Source organism: Sarcophilus harrisii, chromosome 6 (assembly GCF_902635505.1).
Source record: "Sarcophilus harrisii chromosome 6, mSarHar1.11, whole genome shotgun sequence".
In the NCBI taxonomy this organism is placed as follows: Eukaryota; Metazoa; Chordata; class Mammalia; order Dasyuromorphia; family Dasyuridae; genus Sarcophilus; species Sarcophilus harrisii.
In genome coordinates this window covers 193,932,662-193,955,402 of record NC_045431.1, presented here as the reverse complement: position 1 = coordinate 193,955,402, position 22,741 = coordinate 193,932,662, and the positions used below count along the sequence as shown (strand labels likewise).

The 22,741-nt window shown below is 39.1% G+C and overlaps 2 protein-coding genes across 3 annotated transcripts in view; one reads left to right on the top strand and one right to left on the bottom strand.

Moving 5' to 3' along the window:
- The window catches only part of PDE6B (phosphodiesterase 6B), a 38,945-nt gene extending 21,950 nt beyond the window's left edge, over nucleotides 1-16,995 (top strand). The window contains exons 10-14 of one of the 2 annotated variants that reach the window (XM_031942316.1): nucleotides 1,604-1,667; nucleotides 2,383-2,457; nucleotides 9,308-9,391; nucleotides 10,781-10,866; nucleotides 16,098-16,995. In XM_031942316.1, coding sequence (XP_031798176.1) covers nucleotides 1,604-1,667; nucleotides 2,383-2,457; nucleotides 9,308-9,391; nucleotides 10,781-10,866; nucleotides 16,098-16,224 — 436 coding nt within the window. In that variant the 3' untranslated portion in view covers nucleotides 16,225-16,995. Of the gene's footprint in view, nucleotides 1-1,603; nucleotides 1,668-2,382; nucleotides 2,458-9,307; nucleotides 9,392-10,780; nucleotides 10,938-16,097 lie in introns of both variants that reach the window. The other variant, XM_031942315.1, reaches the window with a different exon arrangement.
- Nucleotides 16,996-19,002: 2,007 nt separating this feature from the next.
- On the bottom strand, nucleotides 19,003-22,728 carry ATP5ME (ATP synthase membrane subunit e). Its single transcript, XM_012552431.3, has 4 exons — nucleotides 22,606-22,728; nucleotides 22,302-22,356; nucleotides 19,729-19,827; nucleotides 19,003-19,087 (listed from the first exon to the last, which is right to left on the bottom strand). Exons 1-4 carry the CDS (start codon nucleotides 22,639-22,641, stop codon nucleotides 19,062-19,064), a joined length of 216 nt encoding a protein of 71 aa, XP_012407885.1. The 5' UTR covers nucleotides 22,642-22,728; the 3' UTR covers nucleotides 19,003-19,061.
- Nucleotides 22,729-22,741: the final 13 nt, after the last annotated feature.

Here is a 22,741-nt window from a genome sequence, read left to right as displayed (position 1 = left end):
TGTGTGGCTATATTCAGGGAAGAAACTAACTTGTGACACTCTTACAATAAAGGGACATGCACAGATAATTAAATGGTGTTATTAACTTCATTAATATCATTTTCAAGATAAGAACATATGGAGACCTAAAGAATCACATGAATTAAAGGGATAGTTAGTGTACATCTAGAAAAACAATGGTGATCATTAAGGTTTAATATGGTTTTATCGTGCCAGTGAATGAGTTGAGTGAGGTTTTGCTACACTAAATATATTTCCTTTGGGGAATAGAATTATTAGACAGGTAGAGCAGAAAAATGTTATAGAGTTAACCTAGATATTTACAAAGCATGTTGACATAGTTAGTCATGTTTTATTGTGGAAAATCTGATGAGTAACCATTAGCCATCGGCTTGGAAGAAAGTCTCCAGTAGAGTGATCTAGGAAGCTGTGCTTGACACTGTTCTGTTAAATTTTCTTTTTCACTGACTTTGGATAATGACAAAGATACTGTGCTTATCAAATTCACAGATGACACAAAGCTGGAAGGATTAGCTAACACTGGTTAACCTGATGCTGTCAGCATTAGGATCTCTCTCTGCTTTCTCTACCCCCAAATCTCAACATAATCTAGCTCTGGACTGGATTTGATAAGATAAAATATAGTATTTATTTCTCCCAGGACTTCCTTTCCTTCCTTTCCACAGCTCTTTTTTCCCCTAGGGACTTTAGAAGAAATATAAAATGTCTCTTTGCCCTCCTCAGTTCTCTCTGCTACATGTGGCAGAAACATAGCAAAGGTACCTCTTTCTTCTTATTCCTTTCTTGGACCATATATATGCAGGACAAGTAGGTGGTATAATGGGCAACAAACATTTTAAAAATAAGCATTTAGTAAGCACCTATTATGTAACAATTACTAGGCTAAGTGCTTTCCAAATGTTATCTCATTTGATCTTAACATCAATCCTGGGAACTAAATCCCCATTTTTCAGTTGAAGAAATAGAGTAGGCAAAAGTGACTCGTCCAGTTGGTAAATGTCAGGGGCTGTAGAGAAGAGTCAGGTCTTCTGGAACTTCAGATCCAGTGCTCTATTCACTATATTACCAGCTACCTCTAGTGCTTCACAGCACAGTATGAAGGGCAGTCAAGAGATCTGGATCCAAATTCCAATTTTGCTACAAACTAAATAAGTTACAATTTTCTTGTCTATAAAATGAGGGAGTTGGACTAGATCCCTCCCCATTCGTTTTGCGGCTCGTCCTCTGGGAAATGTGAAGGGCAGTGAGAACTGTGAATGGAGAAGCTAAGTAATGGGTACAGAGGTATATTGAACACAGAATCAGGATAAGTCCTTCCTAAAGATTGAATTGAAGTGAAGTGGGAATGTGAATGAAAGTTGTAAAATGGATTGAGGGGGTGAGTCATAGATGCAGCTGAATACTAGATGAACCAAGGGTACAGGAGTGGTTGATACCTTCTCTAGTGAGACACTGGGAATTTGCCAGCAACTGGTTCTTGTTCCTTACTGAGCTCATGCTTTCTCCTAAGTGGGGGAGATAGAGTAAAAAAATTTAGACATTGCTGGGGGTAGATTCTGATGCTGTCCTTGCTGTCTTGTAGGGCAATGATGATGACTGCATGTGACTTGTCTGCCATCACCAAGCCATGGGAAGTCCAGAGTAAGGTCAGAACCTGATGCCTTATTCTTTGCAAAGTTCTAAGCATTACATTAATATGTTTAAAGTTATAATATCCTGAACACCTCTCTTACCCCCCAAATATTCAGACTGTCCCCCAAGTAGGTGGAAAGCTGTCATAGGGCAGATGACCACTATTCTACAAGATTTCTTTAAAAGAGTTCATTTGAGTAGATGGTAGTGTTGAAATAAACTTGGGACAGTGACTTTGCCTTCTGAATTTAATGTCAATATATCTATACCTATATATGTATATGTGTGTATACAAATTTGCTAATTGGTTGCACTGATACACATACACTAGGTGCACTGCTATATGTATGTGTGTATATATATATATATGTAAACACACACATGTATATATGTATATGTGTATATACACATATATGTATCTAGAGTAGATATATGTGTGAGTATATACATATATTATAGTGTGTGTGTATGTGTGTGTGTACATCAGTGACAACTAGAATTGTCACAGAGAGGTGCTCATGGTGAGTTCCATAGTTGTTTGGCCTCCATGTCCAACATTAGCTAAGGACTAACTCCATTCTGTAGGTCAGGGGAAAGAGTGACTAGGGCAGAAGAGACAAGTGGCCAGGAGCAGAGAAAGTTGCCTGGGCTTGGGGAAAGTTTACAATGATTCTAGGTGAATGATGTCCAATCTGTCAGGATTAAACTTTTTTTCTCTATGATACATAGGTAGCATTGCTAGTGGCTGCTGAGTTCTGGGAACAGGGTGATTTGGAGAGAACAGTGCTTGACCAGCAGCCAATTGTAAGTATTATATCTGCATTACATACACCTAGAGTAAAGAAACAGCCTTCCTATCTATCCCCTGAGGATCATTCAGCATAATTTTTACTGATAGCATCCAAATCTCAGTTATTCATCCTTGCTTTAATGGGGTTAAATGACAGGGATAATCTCTAAAGCTATTCTGTTCAATTTTTTTTGTTCTTATGTAATGAGCACCTATTGTTCACATACCCTTACATTGTGCTATCTCCTGACCAGGGGATATGAGGGAGATGGATAAGGACAAAATCTGTGCCTTCTTCTAAGGGAGCTCATAATCTTGGAGAAATCAAAGGGGCTAATTTGAGACAAGTGCTGAGGGAGGTCACACTATGAGAAAGACAGGAGGACAGACCAAAGAAATTAATGATCTCACCAAGATACACAAAGGTACTTGGTATTAAAATTGGAATCCGAACTGAGGTCTCTTTTGATGGTCAAGTTCGGCTCTCCTTCCATTACACTAGGCTGTCCTTCTAAATACATAATAGTGCACAGGACTTCAGTGAAATAATGACTGGACAAATGGGGAGATCAGCACTGATCACACCACAGCAGATAGAAGGCATATAACACTCACAGCAGGAACAACAGATTCAGCAGACAAAGAAAGAGCAGCACTCCAAAAAGGATCAAGGAGTAGAGTAGGTATAGCCAAGCAAGACAAGTTAAAAGTTTGGCATCTAAAACCACAAGCCAAGAACTGATCAGAGGCAAAACACTGTCTGGGTCAGAACCACGGACAGTTCCTTGGGCCCTCTAATCACACATTCTTTGATTTTCAGCCGCTGTCTAGTGCAACCTGTACATATCACACACCCCAAATCCCCATTATAACGTTCCCAACAAGTCATTATCACAGACTCTTCCTGAAGACCTTCAAGAAAGGGGAAACTACCATCTCTCTTACTAATACAATTCTACTTTTGAGATCCTCAGAGTGGTTTTTAAAGCATAGTTCATAGGCTTTCAGAGGTAGCAGAAATCTTTGAGATCATCTAATATGACTTCCTATTTCCCAGGGGAGCAAATTGATATCCAGAGAAGTTAAGTAACTTGCAGGTGATTACACATGTAATTAGTAGCAGGGCTATGACTTGAAACCAGATCATGTAACTACAAATTCAGGGCTTTAAAATTTTTTTTTTCACTACATCAGTGCTAGTCCCTGAGGTTAATGCAAGATTTTTATGATGACTGATATCGTTGTTGGTTTTGGACCGGTGATTTCATTGCTGTGAACTCCTGGTGTGGAAATTCCCTCCACTGACATAGATTATAAAGTCTTCAGTAATTTACAGTCCAAGTGAATTGCCAAGAACATGAAGATTAAATGACTTGTTTTTGGTTACACAGGTACTTTGTGTCAGAGACACAACTGAATTGCATTCTTCCCAAATCCAAAGTCAGTCCTCTACAGTACCATGTTTGGGGTAGGGGAAAGTGGGTAACATTTAAATAGTGCTTAAAGATTTACAAGGTGTTTGTGCTATTGAATTAGGAAAATAACACCTGTTCCTTGCCTTTAAAGAACTTATGGTCTAGCAGGGGGATAAACACAAATACTGAAAATCATAATATATAATAATAGATAAATGCATCTGGGAGATGCAAAACAAGGTACTGTGTGTTTTCTAATGAAAATAGTTACCACCAAGTCGGGGTTGGGAGATAAGAGTAGTGAGACAATCAATTTAGATAAATGAAATAGAACAGAACAGAATGACCTACAAACGAGTCCTGTCATCTTAATACCCTTGAAACAAGGCTGAATAATTAGGGCTTGAATATTGTCAGCAAAATTATGCCCTCCAGGACAATGCCAGAAAAGAAAATTGCAGGCCAGTTTCTCTTGCAAACACAGATGGAAAAAAATGTAGGTAGACTGTTAGCAGACAGAACACAATAGCACATTCTAACAATTTTCCCCTAGAGCCAAGTAGAGTTGCTCCCTGAAAACTATTATCACATTAACAGGAAAAGTAATGAAAATCTTATAATTGTCTCCATGGAGGCTTAGAGAGCATTAGACAAAATCCAATGTCTGCTCTTGATTAAAAGTCTAAAAATAAATTGATAATGGAAGGTTTCTCTCCTGACATGACAAAGAATATAGGATATTCAAGACCAAGAGTCAACATTACAGAGAATAGAGAAGCACAGAAGTGGTTCCCTTTCAAAACTATAACAAGACCAGGCTGTCCCAGGTCATCCTCCCAATTTATAACATAACCATAAATATATTGGTGCTGATACTACTGATGCTAAAGGAATGAATAAATAATGATAATAAGAATATTTCTTTCAGGAGGACCATTTCTATCTGAACATCAAAAATATAAATGATAACACATTTATATAGTGCTTTAAAGTTTACAAGACACCATAACATGCATGATCTCATTTAGTAACCTTACAAGGCATACACTAAATATTATTGTTATCCCCATTTTACACAGGGATAGCTATAAGAACACTGAGGCTCAGAGAAGTAAAGTGACTTGCCCATGCACACACCAAAGTGGCATTTGAACTTAAGTTTTCCTGAATTTAAATCCAGCACTCGACCCACTATACCTCAAGGAAAACAGAATAGGTAGGAAAAAGAAAAGCCAAATTATCCTGTGTTGCAGGTGATCTGATTGTAGAGCAAGACTATCCCAGGGAATCAACCTCCAAAATGATGAAAGAAAATAATTGAGTTCAACAAAGTTGGGAAGATGAGAAAATCCAGAAAAATCAATTGCACTCCTACACATTCATGACACATGACTTGCAGATACAATGGAGGAGAATTTTTGTTCACATTGGAGGCAAAAAGAATTACATTTTCAAGTATTGATTTAATTCAGTACATTCAAAAAAATCCTATAAAACCCCAATGAAAGAAATCAATGGAGAGATGCCTCTACTTGCTGAAATGATTAAATACAGTAAATGTAACAATATTTTCTAAGCCAATACATAAGTCTAATACAATACCACTGAAGTCTGTGCCACATTTCATATAACTTTATAGTGAAATTTTCTTCCCTAAAGCCAATAGTGTATAGATATATATATATTCTCACACATATATTTATGTCTGTACATATGATAATGGAAGCTAAGTAGCACAGTGGATAGAATGCCAGGCTTGGAATCAGAAGGACTTATCTTCTTGAATTCAAATCTGATCTCAGATATTTACTAGCTATGGGACCCTGGACCAGGCATTTAACTCAGTTTGTCTCAGTTTCCTTATATGAAATGGCAAACCACTCCATTATCTTTGCCAAGAAAATCCCAGTGTGGTCCCAAAGAGTCAGACATCACTTAAAAATGACTCAGCAATACCAACATATAACGATGACAGATTTGCCCACAAAACTCTAAATTCAGATTCTTCTTCAGACTCTCATCCCTCCAAAGTATCTTTTTCCTTTATTGCTTAGTCATTGACCCTTTACCAGCTAGTATGTCAAAATCTCACATAATTAGTCATCTCTGGAATACTGAAGCATCCCCTACCAGACCAGGGCTAAGTGACAGTATGGATAAAAGAAAACATTCCCAAGTTTCCTTTCAATTACTGAGCATGTCATTAGACTTTAAGTCCTTGGATTCAATCTTAGGCATCTTTATTCAGTTAACTCCTTGGCTGTTGCAATGAAAGAAAATTCCCCAGAAAGAGGGAAATAAGTTAACAAGAAAGCGGATAAATCATATCATATAAATCTCTGTCCTTGTGGGAAGGAGAATCATGATGAAGAAAAAACATTAGGATGAAGATAAAAGGGTAGAAATTATGGTGTATTGTAGAGTTCCTTACTACAAGGGAAAATAGATCAAAATTTGCTCACAGGTAAACTATGCTAGTGAAGAGGGACTTCCAACTTTTTACACATTTGCAGAGCAGCAAATAAATTCTTAATTTACTTTCATCTTTCAAAAGGCAGGTAACAATGAGAAGAACTATACCCAAGAAATTAATTGAAATTAATTCATTGAAAGAAATTAATCATGGCATATTAGAATTGGGGATAGTTCATATATGCAGTAGTCTATATATAGGACAATTTATGCATGCTGATTATGACACCATAAAAACATCCATATTAAAATGCCAGAACTCAATAGGAACATCCAAGGATGTGAATAATTTAAAGTAATAATCTCCAAACTTTTTTGATTCCATGCCTTTATTAGAAAAAAAGTTGATAATATATATAAATATATGTTAATTATTTACATGTTATATAATAGTATATAAAATTATATACTGATAATTGTGTATATTATAAAACATATAAAATAAAAAACTTAAAGGATGATATATAGATGAATAAAAGTTTTTATTAATGGTATAAACCCTTTTTGTTTTCAGTAAAAATATCAATGATAATATTTTTAGTGAGAGCAATGTGATTGAATATGCTTCATTGCTTTTGAAAATCTTGATTTAATAATTTGATATAGGCATCTGAGTTTCTCGTTTTAAATGAAGCTTATTTTAATTTTAATGGCTGTCATAGTTAAAAAGAGCACCTCACAAAGATATGTGTCTCTAAATGGAAGATGTTGGCTACATTTAGTAAATCATCATGATCATTTTTCAGTCTCATCCACCAATTTTGCAAAGATTTTTGTTGAAATTTGGCAAGTAAATTTCCATCTTCCCTGAAGTCACTCAGTTTTTCTTGCAAAGTAATTGAAAGATGTTGCTTTTTAAATTTTTGACAAATGGGCTTAGAATCCAATGAAACTATTTATTTGGAAGATTTTTAAACAGGTTTGAATTATTCTAATATTTTAAAATGCTCCAGTATAAGCTTTCTTATTGGTGACCTACTTATGTTGTTTGTAGCAACCTAGAGAGAAGACAGTTATGTATCGAAAGGGCTCTGTAGTATCAAATGATGTAGAGAAATCAGGAAGGAAGGAAGGAAGGAAGGAAGGAAGGAAGGAAGGAAGGAAGGAAGGAAGGAAGGAAGAAAAGAAAGAAAGAAAGAAAGAAAGAAAGAAAGAAAGAAAGAAAGAAAGAAAGAAAGAAAGAAAGAAAGAAAGAAAGAAAGAAAGAAAGAAAGAAAGAAAGAAAGAAAGAAAGAAAGAAAGAAAGAAAGAAAGAAAGAAAGAAAGAAAGAAAGAAAGAAAGAAAGAGGAAGGGAGGGAGGGAAGGAGGGAGTGAGAAGGGAGGGAGGGAGAAGGAGGGAGAGAGGGAGGAAAGGTGGACAATGGTGATCAATAGAGGTATTCAGAAGAAGGATAGTTTGAGGAGAAGAATATAATGAGTTCTTTAGTACAGATCACAACCCATCCAGGTTTGCTTATTCATTGTCTCTGTCCCATTGAAAATGAGAAAAGAGCTCTTACTCCTCAGTCATTAGCCCATAATAAAGCCTACCAAAGGTTCTGACAACAGGCAGATCTTGTCCTTGTATCTACTGGTTCAGAAACCAGTTCAGATATAACCATCCTGAAGGTCTAATGTTCAGTGCAAATGGGGAAAGGTTGGGAAATTATGCAGCCATATCCTTGGAGGCCACCTGTGGAAGTAGGTGGAATATTGTTTGTTAGTGGGTAAAGAAGGCAAGTAATTGAGTTGGAGAAAAGCCTGGAGGAAAGTTGGGATGAGATTTCTCTTACCACATTTTGGTTAGTTGCTTCATAAAGTCACGTCACAACCCCACTTTGGAGACTGAAAAAGTTTAATATTCAGAACTTTTTTTTTGCATAGGTACATTTATAGCATAAATTTTTGACACCATTTTCCCAATCCCAGCCCAACCCCAACTCGAACTAGCAAACTGCATTTCCAGAAAGTGCCTTCTACTTCCTCCCTCAGAGCTGGAGAGATAATCCTGAAAGGTTGGGGGAGGGAATGTTTCCTAATTCTATAACAAAGAAAGCCCCCCCCCAATATGCTTCCCCCATTGATTATTAGGCAATATTAATTACTCAGATAGACTTAATTAGCTTTTAGAGAGGGATGTTTACTAAGGTGATACAGTAAAACCAATTGGCACAGAACTCTATGATCCATTTTCCCACAAGTTACATATGGAGCCCAGAGGAAAGTCAGTTTAAGCTAAAAAAGGACACATAGCAAAGAATAACTCATATCTCCTAAAAGCACTTTTGAGGGAGTGTTCAAGGGGGGTCCTTTTGAGAGATCTGGAGCTACCTTGCCTCAGCGTACCTAATTTATCTTTGGCTCATGCTGCAGATCAGTTTGCAGTTACAAAAACACTTCTAGGCCACCCCTGACCATCCTTACTAGGTCCCTCCCAGAAGTTCAGAAATCTCCTGGGCAAGGGGGCAGGCAGGGAACCAGAAATGTGTTCCTTTTCACTGAGAGATTCCTTCCCAGGGGCTCTAAGTCAGGTGTTTGAATGCCCAGTTCCAACTCGCTGGCTATTTTATGCAAAACCCCACAGGGATGTCACTGAGTTTCTTCACGCAGTCTTAACATACCTCCAATGCATTTTATCCAATGGCTTTCACGGACTTCTCACACCTAGCTTAATGTCCTTGCTCGGTTGGGTGATTCAATAGAGATGTCTAGGCTTTATTCACACCTAGTTTATGCCTCTGATTGATTGGATTGCCACTCTTCCACATTTAAAAATAATAGACAATTCTATTTTATGAGATCCTAAAACTTGTAAATGTAAAAAGTGCATTGATCTTAGCCCAGACAGGCTCCAGGGAAGCAGAAACGTGTGTCTTCAGTAAGCTTAGTGTCAGGACTCTTGGAACTTGCCTTGAAGGGCTGTGCTGCTGTGGGAATAAAAAAGGCTATGCCTTTAACCTGTGTCCTCACTTGAACTTGTTTTCCCTCTTTATCAAGCCCATGATGGACAGAAACAAAGCTGATGAGCTGCCTAAACTGCAAGTGGGGTTCATTGACTTCGTATGTACATTTGTATACAAGGTAAGCACACAATCAGTTCTCCCCAGAGGGGAAAGAAAGCTGCTTTCCATATTTTAAAAAATTGTTATCTTTTTTTTCCTTTTAACATCACTTCTGCTTCCTAATAACTGGTTTCTCTACCCCCAGAGAACCGTCCATTGAAACAAAAAATGCTTTTTGAACAAAACAAACCAAAACATTGCCTGGGTCTGCTGCAATATATGCTGCATTCTGCAATAACAGTTCATCACCTCTCTACTGAGAGAAGGCTAAATATATTTCAGAATCAGCTCTCTTTATTCATATGTTGTCAACATATTCAACTGGATCTTTTTTTCTGCTGTCCTTCCATTAGAGGACTTCAGTGTAAGAGGCAATGAGATAGCAAAGGGAGATGGCAGAGGGATATGACTGAGAAGGACGGGTCAATGAATAGGAAAAGTGAAGGGGAACAGGTCAGTGTTAGGGAAGGACAATGAGAGAGAAGAGAATAGTGATGAAAGTGGGACAATGTGTGATGAAGAGAAGTAAGGTGATGAAGGCAAGACAGAGAGAAAGGAGTATGAGAGGGATGGAAAGAAATCCTAAAGTCCTGTGCCCTTTTGAAAGGGGTGATCATTATTACCATCATACTGGTAAAACCTAATTAATTCCCAAGAATCAAATGATCTTTCAAGCCTTAGTGAGCCTCCTTTCCCCTGCTTTATCCTTTCCCATAGGGAGACAAAGAAGGAGAATATGTGGTCCCTGCCTTTGGAGAAGACATAGTTACACACATTCTGTAGGAGGCATTTGTTGCCTATAATTGATTTTTTGGTGCTAGAGGCTTCTGACCCACAATAAGAAAGCACAAGAATTTTCCTCTTCATGGGTTGCCAAAATTGAATTATGTTCTTTTGTTTCCTGAGGTGCTACACTTAGATAGATAGATAGATAGATGGGTAGATAGATAAATAAGTGATGGATGGATGGATAGATAGAAAGAAAAATAGAAAGATAGATGGAAAAATAGAAAGACTGAAAGAAAGAAAGATACAGAAAGATAGTTAGAAAGATAGAAATAGATAGCAAAATTGAAAGATAGACAAATAGAAAGATAGATACAGATAGAAAGAAATAGAAAGATTGAAAGATAAATAGGAAAAAGAAAAAAGAGAAAAGAAAGAAAGAAGAATAGAGAGAAAGAATAAAGAAAAAGAAAGAAAGAGAAAGGAAGGAAGAAAGGAAGAAAGAAAGGAAGAAAAGAAGGAAGGAAGGAAAGAAGGAAGGAAGGAAGGGAGGGAGGGAGGGAGGGAAGGAAAAAGCTAGAATATAGATTTAAATGATGACTAACATACATTCAGACTATTTTCTTTTCCAGATGAAATCCATGAATATTGAGCTCTCTTTCTGATCCTCTCTCCCATTTAGGAGTTTTCACGTTTCCATGAGGAAATCCAGCCCATGTTTGACAGGCTGCAGAATAACAGGAAGGAATGGAAGGCCCTGGCTGATGAGTATGAGGCTAAAGTGAAGGCTTTAGAGGAAGAAAAGAAGAAAGAAGAGGAGAAACCTGTAGCAAAGAAAGGTATTGCACCATAGCCAAAGTTGACCAATAAATACTTATATCCTGAAGATAAAGTCATTAAGAACCCCAACACTCAGTGCAGATATTCAGAATTAGAATTCAGAATTCAGAATCTAGGTGATCCAGATCACCCTTCCTGTGCAGGAATCCCTCCTAGAACATTCCTGGTAGCTATCCAGCTTCTGTTATCCCATCAGTGATGGGAAGTTCACTACCTGACACAGCAGTTCGTGCTTTAATTTTTAGGGAAAAAGCCTTTCTTCTGCTGAAGCAAAATCTACCTTTCTATAACTTCTATTCCTTGGTCCTAATCCTGTCTCCCAAAGACACAGAATAAGCCCCAAAAGTCTAATCTCTCTTCTCTATGATATGATATGATTTTTTAGTATTAAAAACATCATTCAAATCTCCCATTGGCTAAATACCAAGGGACCTGAAAACCAAATATTATATAGATGGGCTGATATCAAGTCCTTCTTACCCTCCTAGGATGCTCTCTAGACACACTCCTACTGAGCAATGTCCCCCCACCATGTCACAGTGTAGCATAGCTTCCAGCTTCATGCATTTGGATATCCCCCGGGTCCAACCTAGCACTCCCAGCAGCCAATTCCAGCGCCAGGGGCTTAGCCTAGTGTACACGTTAGTCTTGTCCCCAGCACCCATTTTGCAGAAGGCCTTTTGCTTTTATCAAGTTACCAAAGTCCTCTCTCCTATACTCAAATCCCAGCTCTTTTTTCAGAAGCCCGGGATGAAAATTCAGCCTCTAGAGTAGATGTGTGGGGATAAAGTCCTGCATTCAGGGCTCAAGTGACTGGTAGTGCCTCACTGACTGCTTCCCCCACCAAACTCGTCCTCCCAAATGTAGCCTTTCCTCCCAGCACTCCTCGTGCCCCCAACACCAGAGTGGGATACAGCAGTAAAATGTTTCATTCTTCGATGTCTGTTTTGTGAATGTCTGAACCCGAGCTCCATGCAGGAGGGAGGGATGGGAAGTAAGCTCACCAGCTCTGGATGCTTCTGCCCCTGGCCCTCCGGCAGGACCCCATCTCTGTACTGCCTCATCAGACCTCTGGGGGCAGGGAGCCAAGCTCATTCAATCCTTTGTATCCGTGGTTCATTTTTTTAAAAAAATTTAGTCAAAAATATCTAAAATACTATCATCTACCTTTCCTTTTCCCCTTCTTAATTTCTTTTTATTCTCTCTAGGAATATTTTTAATCCTATAAATACTTTCCAGTTCTCATGAAACACAGACTAGTCTAGAAACAAGGGGAAGTCCAGAGGATATTATGTTCCTACTGAGCAATGTCCCTTCACTGTGCTTCAGTGATCTCTCCAAGGTCATACTTAGCATTTTACATTAGGATCACAAGCTCACTTTATTACCCAAACTTTTTATATGGACATCTGGAGCCCCAAAAAATGCTTTCAAACTTTCTTTTTAGTTAATTTTTAATTGTGAATGATCTTGTACCTCTCCTACTCTTGTTTCGCTTTCTCTATCACTCTTGTCCTCTATAGTATAACATGTTCATTTTAAAGCCCTCTCTCTGAAATTGGGAAATCTGACCTTCATTAGAGATTCTCCATCTCTGACCCAGAGTCCAGCATTCCAAAATATTGAACTATAGTCTAGAAAAGACTGTCTAATGTGTAGAAAGGTACTGACTGTGTAGTTGAGGGAATACCTGAGTTCAAATCCCAGCTAAACCATTTAATTCCTATCTCTGAGGTGTTGTAAAATACTTTATAATTCAGGATCTCTTTTCTGTTCAATAAAATGGGAATAATAAATAAATGTATTCCCACCTCATGGATTATATCAAAGAATGTATTTTGTAAACTTTAAAGAGCTATTGAAATGTGATTTCTTATAAATACAATTTTTTTCTTAGATAGGCATTTAGCCAGATGCTCAATTCCTCCTTTGTCTTCCAAAAAAAGGGAATAAGCACTTATTAAGCTCCTATTACGTGCCAGGCAGTGTGCCAAACATTTTACAAATATTATCTCATTTGATCTTCACAGAAACCCTGTGTGGTAGATGCTATTAACCCCATTTTACATTTTGAGAAACTAAGGCAGACAGTAAGAGATTTCCCAGGGTCAAATAGTTAATAAGTATCTATAACTAATTTGAATTCAGATTTTCCTGATTCCAGCTCCAACGCTCTATTCATTGCTCCCCAAATCCCAATTCTAAATTGGAAAGAAAGCTGAAAATATTTCCTTCAGCTTTCTGTCCAGGATGTCATACTATCTAAAAAAGATTTTTCAAGTTTCTTCTGGTGAAACTATTCATTCCCACAGACGTCAGCAAAAGTGGGTAGCTGCCACCAGACTTAATTAGACTCCATAGACTGTCATATTCTAGAAACGAGAACCACAGAAAGACAGCATTCTTCCCACTTGGCTATGCCAGGTTTATCTGCCACCATTTTGCTACTACCTCTCTACTTACTCCTCAGCCGAGTGTTTTCAATCACAAAGATGAATCTCTTTGACCAGAAATCAATAGTAGGTTGGGGGGGGAAAGGAATCACACTTGTTAATAGCTGGGGATCCTCCTTATTGTTCTATGAAGCATGAAAAGTGGCTTATTCAATAATCATCAGTGGACCAGTGATTCAGTTTCCCCCTTTCCATCTTCTCCTTTCCATCACATTCTTCTCTTAGTGAATGGAACTCAATTTTAATGTCTCTCTGCTTCCTTGAGTTTCTTCTTTCTTAGTTTTTCCTCTTAGATTTTTTTCATCTTCACTAAAATCTCTTTGACCCTTCTGATAAACTGAAGATCAGAGAAAACAGCTTTTATTTAATACAGGTAATAATTGCTTCTGATAGGAAAACAAATATAATGCACATCTTCCTCTTCTTCCAAACCTGCTGAATCTCAAGCGAAATTACTGCAGTCAGAAAGAGAAAGTCGTAGAGCGCTGAGCTGAGGAGGGCTCTGCAGATCCAATTTAGATCAACTCTCCCAGTTCCTTATTTTTCTGGGGAGGAAATTAAAGCCCAGAGAGTGGAAATGGCATGATACACTAGTGTCCAGACTAGAATCATCTGGGCTGGTGCACCGCCCTGTCTGCCTTGTGATTCTCCCTAGGTCTTTTCCCAGCTTGCAGGAACACTTAATCAGTAAACATGCATTAAACATTTACTAAGCACCAGGTACTGTGCCAAAAGCTGAAGATACAAAAAAAAGCAAAAGATAGCCCCTGCCCTCAAGGAACTTACAATCTAATGGGAGCTAATGGGAGAATTGCCTGTATATTACACCAGGTCACTCCAGCAACAGGCTTCTAATAAAATTGAAAGTCGGGGGGTACCAATTTTATGCTGCTTTACCTTTCTCCTTCCTGTGCTTTCTGCCAGATCTTGTCAATCTACCTATTTGTGATCAAGATGCAGCTAGAGACACTCAGGAAGACCTGAGTTCAAAGCTAGCTTCAGATACTTACTAGTTGAGTGACACTGGGCAAGTCACTTAATCTCTGCCTGTTTCAGATGCCCCCTCTGTAAAATGGAGGTAATAATAGCACCTATCTCCCAGAGTTGTTCTAAGGATAACATAAGATATTTATAAATACTTTGTAAATCTTAAAGCACTAAATAAATGCTAGCTATTTCTTAGTAGTATTATTGTCTAATAGAATGAGTTTGCAGAGATAATTCAGTGAATCTCATTAAATAGTTAATAGAAACAGTCTACAAATACCCATGATCACAATGTCCAAAAAAAAAAAAAAAAAAATCCCTTGTTTATCACTCCCTACTTCTTTTTACTGGGATTGTTTACCCACCACTAAGTTCCTGGCAGCCAAAAAACTAAACATCATTTCAAGTTAAATTACCCCAAGTTAAAATGTATTAAATGTTAATAGAACAGTCACAGTAGAATGCAGACAAGTATGTGATCAATCCAGCATGGGCAACAACCTTCTTCCCAATAGCAGCCATCAGTGACAAATATTTCATGTTAAAAAAAAAAATTATTTATGTCCTGGTAGAAAGCTCAAAGAGCCAGAGCACTGCTGATTGATTTAGTAACTACCAAGTTATTACAGCCCTATTCTGGCAGAAGTAACAGTGACTCTCCATAATGAAAATGCTGGGATTGTGGGATGCTGACAATCCAGAAGGAGAACTAAGCTGATTTATCATTGAATCCTTGACTATTCATTTATCTTGTCATCAGTTAACATTTCCCGTTCAGCTGCCCCTTAGCCCTGCTCTCAGCAATCACCCAGGTCAGACAAAAAGTACTCGCTTAGACTCCCCAACCACCCACAAAACAAAATCACCAGCCTCAGAGATGCAAAGGTTAGGAGGAGGAAAGGAATGGGAGTGAGATGTTCAGATATTATTCTTCCCTTTGCTGGTTTCAAATCACTTTAAAGTTGTTTCATCCTGCACAGTAGAAATATGATTTAGCCATTACAATCCCATTATAACAAGATAATCTAGATAAAATCAATCATAGAGGCAGCTAGGTGACACTAAAGGGCTGAGCATAGGATCAGGAACACCTGGGTTCAAGTACATTCTCAAACACCTGCTAGCTGTGTTTCAGCAAGCCATTTACTGTCTACCTCAGTTTTCTCAAATGTAAAACAGGCAAAGCAATCACATTCCAGAGTTGTTATGAGGACAAAATGAGATATTTCAAAGGGCTTTGGAAATCTTAGTGCTATCTAAATGCTAGCTATTATTGTTGTTATCTAGAGCTCTTTATAGCAGAATTTATTTATATTTCTTTTTTTTTAGGGGGGGGAGATGGTTTGAGGCAGCAATTGTTGAGTGAAATTTTTATACTTGTTGGGGTGGTTTGGGGCAGCAATTGTTAAGTGAAACTTTTTAAACTTGTTAAGGGATCCTTGGAAGCCCAGCTATTGGGACAAAAATGAAGTTAAGATCTATTTTTAGAAGGCTTAATTCAAGAAGAGATAATCAGCTTTAAGCTCACCATCCATCCTATGTTTGACCCTTTATTGACCATAACAAAGTGACCTCTATTCTGAAGAGCTAATAAGGGCCATGGTTAATCCGATTCTAATGGTAGAGGGAAAAAAAGCAAAAAACACCACCACCAAAAAAAAAATTTAAAAAGCAAGCAAATCTGATTTAAATGTTTTTTCTTTCTCTCTTTCATAGCAGTTGGCACCGAGATTTGCAACGGAGGTCCGCCTCCACAATCTTCCACCTGCTGCATCCTCTAAACACCCCATTACTGATACCCCAAGCTGGGCATCTGAGTCTTCCTATCTCCCAGGCACTTTGCTGAAGATCCTGCAGAACTGATGTTTCATATTACAGTCTGCAAAGATAAGCAGGTTTCTGGAAATCCAAAAGAAAAAAACCCAAAATATTTTTTTAACATTTAAAATGTACTGATTTTACAGCTATTTTTATAAACTACAGAAAAGCCAAGAACTAAAAGTTCAATTTGGCACATTTTAAAAAGGCTTTAAGATTTTGAATAGGAACTACCTCCCCCAAGAATTCTAGGTACTCTGTGTATGTGTAGATTGGCCACACAAACACACACACACACACACAGAAGTGTATTCTAATTTATCTTCTCCTCTACATAAAATTTACATCCAAACCCCTCCAGGTGAAACAAAACATTGAAATCTAATGTGTGGCTAAAGTTGTGAATTCGTTGAAAAATACACTTGTCCTATCTGATCTATTAGCAAAGACCAAAGCAGAAATGGAGCTTGAGTGCTACTTTCTGCATGAAAACCTTTTAATCTATGCAGTTTATAAAACTAAAACCTCATTATCATCACCAATTGAAGTGCTGCCTTAATTCTGTCTCAATGACTCCATGATCTCAACTTTTCCCACAGTGATTTGCAGCCCATCCAGGCTTTCTCATCCCATAGGTGTCCCATCCATATGTTCCCATCAATCCCCTAGAAGACCTTCCTTTAGGTGGGCCTTCTAATATTCCAGATACCAGCACAGCTCAGCTTTCACTGGACAACTACCCATCCTGAATTGTGATTGTACATTTTGACAGCAGACAACTTACCTGAATCAATTCATTCTTTTTTCAACGACACTTTCTACCACTACAGCATCTACAGGTCCTCATAGCTTAGATGTATTTTTTTTGTTTTATTTTTATTTTTTATTAAGTCTTTTTAATTTTCAAAACATATGAATAGATCATTTTTCAACATTAATCCTTGCAAAATTTTGTGTTCCAATTTCTCCCCTCCATTCCTCCTCCCGCCTTCCCTAGATGGCAAATAATCCAATATATGTTAAACATGGTAAAAATATATGTTAAATCCGATATATGCAAATTTATACAATTATCTTACTGCACAAAAATAAAATAAAATAAAAAAGAAAACAATGAGAAAGAAAATAAAATTCAAGCAAACAACAAAGCGTGAAGATGCTATGTTGTGATCCACAATCAGTTCCCACAGTCCTTTCTCTGGATCTAGATGGCTCTCTTCATCATAGGATCACTGGAACTGGCCTGGATCATTTCATTGTTGAAAAGAGCCATGTCCAACAGAACTGATCATTGTATAATCTTGTTGCTGATCTCCTGGTTCTGCTCATTTCACTCAGCATCAGTTCATGTAAGTCTCTCCTAAATCATCCTGATAGTTTTGTATAGAATAATATTCCCTATCATTCATATACTACAACTTATTCAGCCATTCTCCAATTGATGGGCATCCACTCAGTTTCCAGTTCTTTCCCACTACAAAAAGGGCTGCCACAAACATTTTAGCACACGTGGGTACTTTTCCCTTCTTTATGATCTCTTTGGGATACAAGCCCAGTAGAAACATTGCTGGATCAAAGGGTATGCAGTTTGATAGCCCTTTGGACATAGTTCCAAGCTTAAATGTAGTTTTAAAAAACTCTGTCAGAAAGCTGTTCTCCCAACCCATCACAGTGAGTAATACAATAGTGCGAATTCAGCAAGCACTTTGTTCCTCACTAAGCTGATGGAGAGAGGTAAGGGTGCCCGTTTGTGAAAGGGCATTAATTACCTCAAGGGTTTAGTTTGTAACAAGTGCCGCAAAGTTTCTTCCTTCTCATGGTGGGCAAACACCACAACCACAGTTAGTTTAACTAGAACTTTAAGGGATTATATAAACGAGTTCACAACCTACTTATTTAGCATGTTTAACTTTTGGTCTGTCTTCCCAAAGAGGTGAGTTGTGAATATTTGTGTAAGAGATCTTGGGACAAACTTGAGAAGCTGTTGGACCACTGTAAAAGGTCCATATAGCTCTGTGACTTTGGGAACGACTTCTTGACCTGTTTTCTCACCTCTAAAATGGGAATTTTCCTTGTATTACTTATCTCACAGGGTTGTTGTGAGACTTCAATAAAAGATCTATGAAATTACTTTGTAACCATAAAGCAGCATCAATGCAACTACTTCAATAAACATATACTTTGCAGAGAATGATCAGAGGGGCCCCAGGATGGTCTGGAGGAGAAAGGATGCCAAGTCAAACTCAATTTGTAAAGGGGAACAGTCAGTCAGGTTAATGCAGAAGTGCAAGGAAGACCACAGAAGGTGGTGATGGGGCAGAGAAGCAGCCGGTGCTACCTTGGGGACAATGAGGACCTGGGGAAAAGCACAGCCCAGATTGTTCCAACAGAATAGCATCAGAGGTTATCAGAGAAGTGAAAGGATGTGAGGCAGAAGATAGTCCAGAGAACAATGATGTCATTTGGGAAATGGGCATATCCTATCCCAAATAAAGCTCAACAACCAAGGCTTACAAGGGAACTTCACAGAAGGGGGACCAAACAGCATTCTCAACATGACCAGGTATCAGAGACTGACTATAAATTGATTCAAAGATTCATGGATAAAAGATACATAACAGATTACTATGGAAAGAAAATGGAGAATGGCTGACCTCTGGGGTGACAGCAAAAGTAACTACCTTCCTCTCAACCATCCTTCAACCATATCAACAGCCACACAGGAGCTGGGGAAGGGAGAGGGGGAGGGTCTTATGTCAAATTCATCTATAATTGGAGACAGCAGCAAGAAAGATAAACACCGAAAAAGACATCATAGAAAGCTTTATTACACCACAACTCTCGCAGAAGAAAACACAGCAAATCTTATTTCAATATGGTGTCGCCTCGGGCTAGAATGAGGGAGAAAAAGGATAAGTTATTATTATATAAAAACATAACCACATCAATAATGTAACATTAAAAAATATATATATATATATATATATATATATATTAGAGTGCCTGTTCTCCACTTAATTTTAAATCAAATTCAGGAACAGGGCTCATCTATTTTCTATGTCAACTGCTTTCTTTAGGAAGCATTTCCAAATATTCTGATTTCATTTAGTAAGGATGGTAGAAAATACTACAATTCCTTGACATCCCTGGTCATGCTCTTTCAGGGAAACTCTTTAAGCATTTGTTAATTTAATATTATCCTTTGAACTAAATGGGAAAATGAGGATAATTACTGGCAAATCTAAGCAAAAGAGGTCAATGAGTCTCCAGGGAACAAAACCCTCACCAAAACCCTAGAAGGAAACTACAGAGACAGCAGCTGATCCTTCAGGGGAAGGGATGGTCCCTTTGGTTCTCTTCAGGGGGCCAGCAGTCACTATGGCCAATCACCTTGGCCTGTTCCCTCTGAAGGGAAACTTACTTCCAAAGTCCCAATCCCATCCCCTGTCCTGCAGCTCTAGTTTATGCTCCTTATATAAGGGGAGATAGGGAATTCTCTTCAATTATAAAATCACAATATTTGCTTTAGTACCTTCTTCCAATTGCTGCTGAACTTTCCTCATTTCTTCTTCCTTCTTTTTTCTCTCTGCTTCTAGTTTCCGTTCTTTTTCTGCCCGGGGCTTCAGGTAGGCTGTTAAAATAAAAATTCCTTTCAGCCATTTTATCAAACACAATGTTATATTGCTATCAGAGGACCTGAATCCAAACCCAGGTTCTGCAGCTTGGTTTAAGTATTGGTGCTGAACTTGGGAAGACCTGAATGAATCCTCGATATACTTGCTCTGTGACCCCAAGTCTTTTATCTTCTCAAACATGGGTTTCCCCATCTGTAAAGTTAAGATAACAATAGCATCTGTCTTCATAGGGTTCTGGAGAGACACAGACAAGGTATTACTGCAAAGCTTTTGTAAACCTTAAAGTGCTAAATAAATGCTCGCCATTTTCCTTTACTCCTGCTTACTCCCTGTGTGAGCCTAGGCAAGTCACAGCTTCTCAGCCTTCCTTCAAGCAGAAGACTGAGCTAATTAACTTTTAAGTACTTGTATTCTATCCAAAATGATGTCTAGGTAACAGTTTTAACCAACTCATAAAGATAATTTTTAAACTAACTAGAAGCACTTGTCTTTCATTCTATTTTGGTGGGGGAGGAAGTGGGGGAAATCAACACTCATTGGCCACCTCCTTAAAATTTATCAAAAATCCTACAGGGATACAAATATGGAAGAGCAGGAACCCAGTCAACAGATTTCCCCCCACCCCCGCCATTGGCTTATCTCTGGCATAAGGGCAGCTGATCAGACTAGGGATAAAGCCATTTTTACTAGCAAAAATCAAGGATATCTTTGGAGAATATAAAGGGGGTCACATAGAACTCATTTCTCCAGAGGCCTGTCAATGACAGCCCCGTCCCCCACCTCCAGAAATGATCACTCACTAGCTCAGAGGCTATTGCCACCGGAGAGGTGGCTCTGACTGATACACTTTTAGGTTGGCTCCTCTGTGGCTGCTGCACATTTACACATAAACCAAAGTCATGAACTCACGAAGATAAACCTCACTTGCTTGTCATATTTGTAACAGGTGTTTGTCCCAGAGCTATTTCTCTGCAAACTGGCACCAGGCTTTGAAACTTCCAAAACGTCTTATTTCTTAAAATCTAAACACTGAAAACAAGTCTCCCCACTATCATGATCCTGTTAGCCTAGCTCTTGGGCACAAAAGAATGAAATGCTTTGTAAGACCCCTAGAAGTTCATCCTCCTGAACTTTTGAAAAGTGACAGGACAGATTGCAGAGGGTAGAGGAAGGGGGAAAATAAACAAACATACACTCATGTATATACATGTATATATAGCTTTCTTATTTCATGTGTGTGTGTACACACGTGTAGACATAGAAATAATGATTCTAGAGGCTGCAGAAAGACTCAGCATCTCCTGCAGGTAACCCACATTGATACCCTCTACCTTGAGAATAGCCTCTTACCTCATCTTATTCTGAAGAACTACTACTCATCATTTACTTTGCAAGTTTTCTAATCTGTGAATGATTTTAATTGTGCAGGAAAAACAATATTCAGAGAAAGGATTAGGAATCAGAGGACCAGGTCCCAATAGTGACTCTCTTACTTTGGGGGAGAGGGGGAAGAGGGTATGTCACATGTTTGGGGGCCTTTATTTCCCCAACCTTACAAGAATGAATTGGACTGGAGTGTTTTCTCAAGTCCCTTCAGACCAGATTTTGTAATTATATGATCTTAATTCTGAAAGTGAAAATGGAAACGCCTGTCCAAAATGGTCTATTATGTCTGTGTCTTCCTCACAAATCTTTAAACACAGTAAATAAGCAACAGTTTAGAATTTGACAAAAACCACTGTCCCACCCTCCACCACTTTTCCTAGCCAGAGGCTACAAGGATAATTGAGGCAGCTTTATGAAAAGTCTTTATGAAAAGTCCTTCAAATACATGGAATTTTGTACCCAGACATGTTTTTTTCTGGTCTCAGAACAACTATGAAAAATTATCCTGGGGGACATCCAAGTCACCCTGAGGTGGCCCTCCCAGGACAGCTTTAGTTACAGTAACAATCTGCCTTCTTCCCACCTGCGGGAGGGAAGCTGGTCAGTTTCCAAAGTAATTTCCAGTCCAGGACTCATAAAGGAAGTGGTATCAGACCCCAGGGGAATGGGGATGAGGATGTCAAGATCAGGTTGACTGCTCTCATTGAGATCTATGGAATGGGGTTATAGGACCTGGGTTCGAGTCCTGCCTCGGCCACTGATCTGAGTGACCTTGGGTTCCTCGATCTCTTTCTTCAGACCCCAAACCCAACTCCCTAGGCCTGCGCTGGGCCGGTCGCTGCTGACTCCGGGCCAGACTCTTAATGCTTAAGACCCTAGATTCGGGTCCCTTCTGGCCAAGGCTTGGGGTGTTAAGCCCTTGTTCTTCAAAGGAGGAGCTTAGGGAATACTGAATGCGGGGTCAGTGATCAGTGATCATGGACGATAGGGCAGGGTTTTTTAGGGGTATACCTAGGATAAGGGACGCTAGCCACAAGGATGGGAGCAAGGATTTGGGGCGCCCTGGGGGTCACAAATCACTCACCATAGCGGTTCGTTCCGTACACTATGCCCAAGAGCAGGGCCGAATACCGTCCCACCTGCGAAACACAAGAACACACACACGGGGGGGTCAGTGGGAACCGCGCGCATGGACACGACCCCCTTCGGCGCGCGCGGGGCCCGGACACCCGGGGTCAGGGCGGGGAAGCAAGGGCAGGGTGCAAGTATCCCCAAGCGGGGAATAAGGCTGGCTAGGTCCGATCTTCCCAAGCCTCCATCTCCGCCTCCTTACCCTCTCTCCCTCCCTCCTCCCGGAGGCCTGGGGCGAAGCCAAAGTGGAGACTCACCTTGATCAGAGGGGAGACATTCACGGGCGCCACCATTTTTTCCGCTGACACTAGACCCGGAAGCAGAAAGAACAGTTGCTGGGCAGAGGTGGGAGAGAGCAAGGACGGAAGGGGCGTGGCTGAAGAAATGAGGATG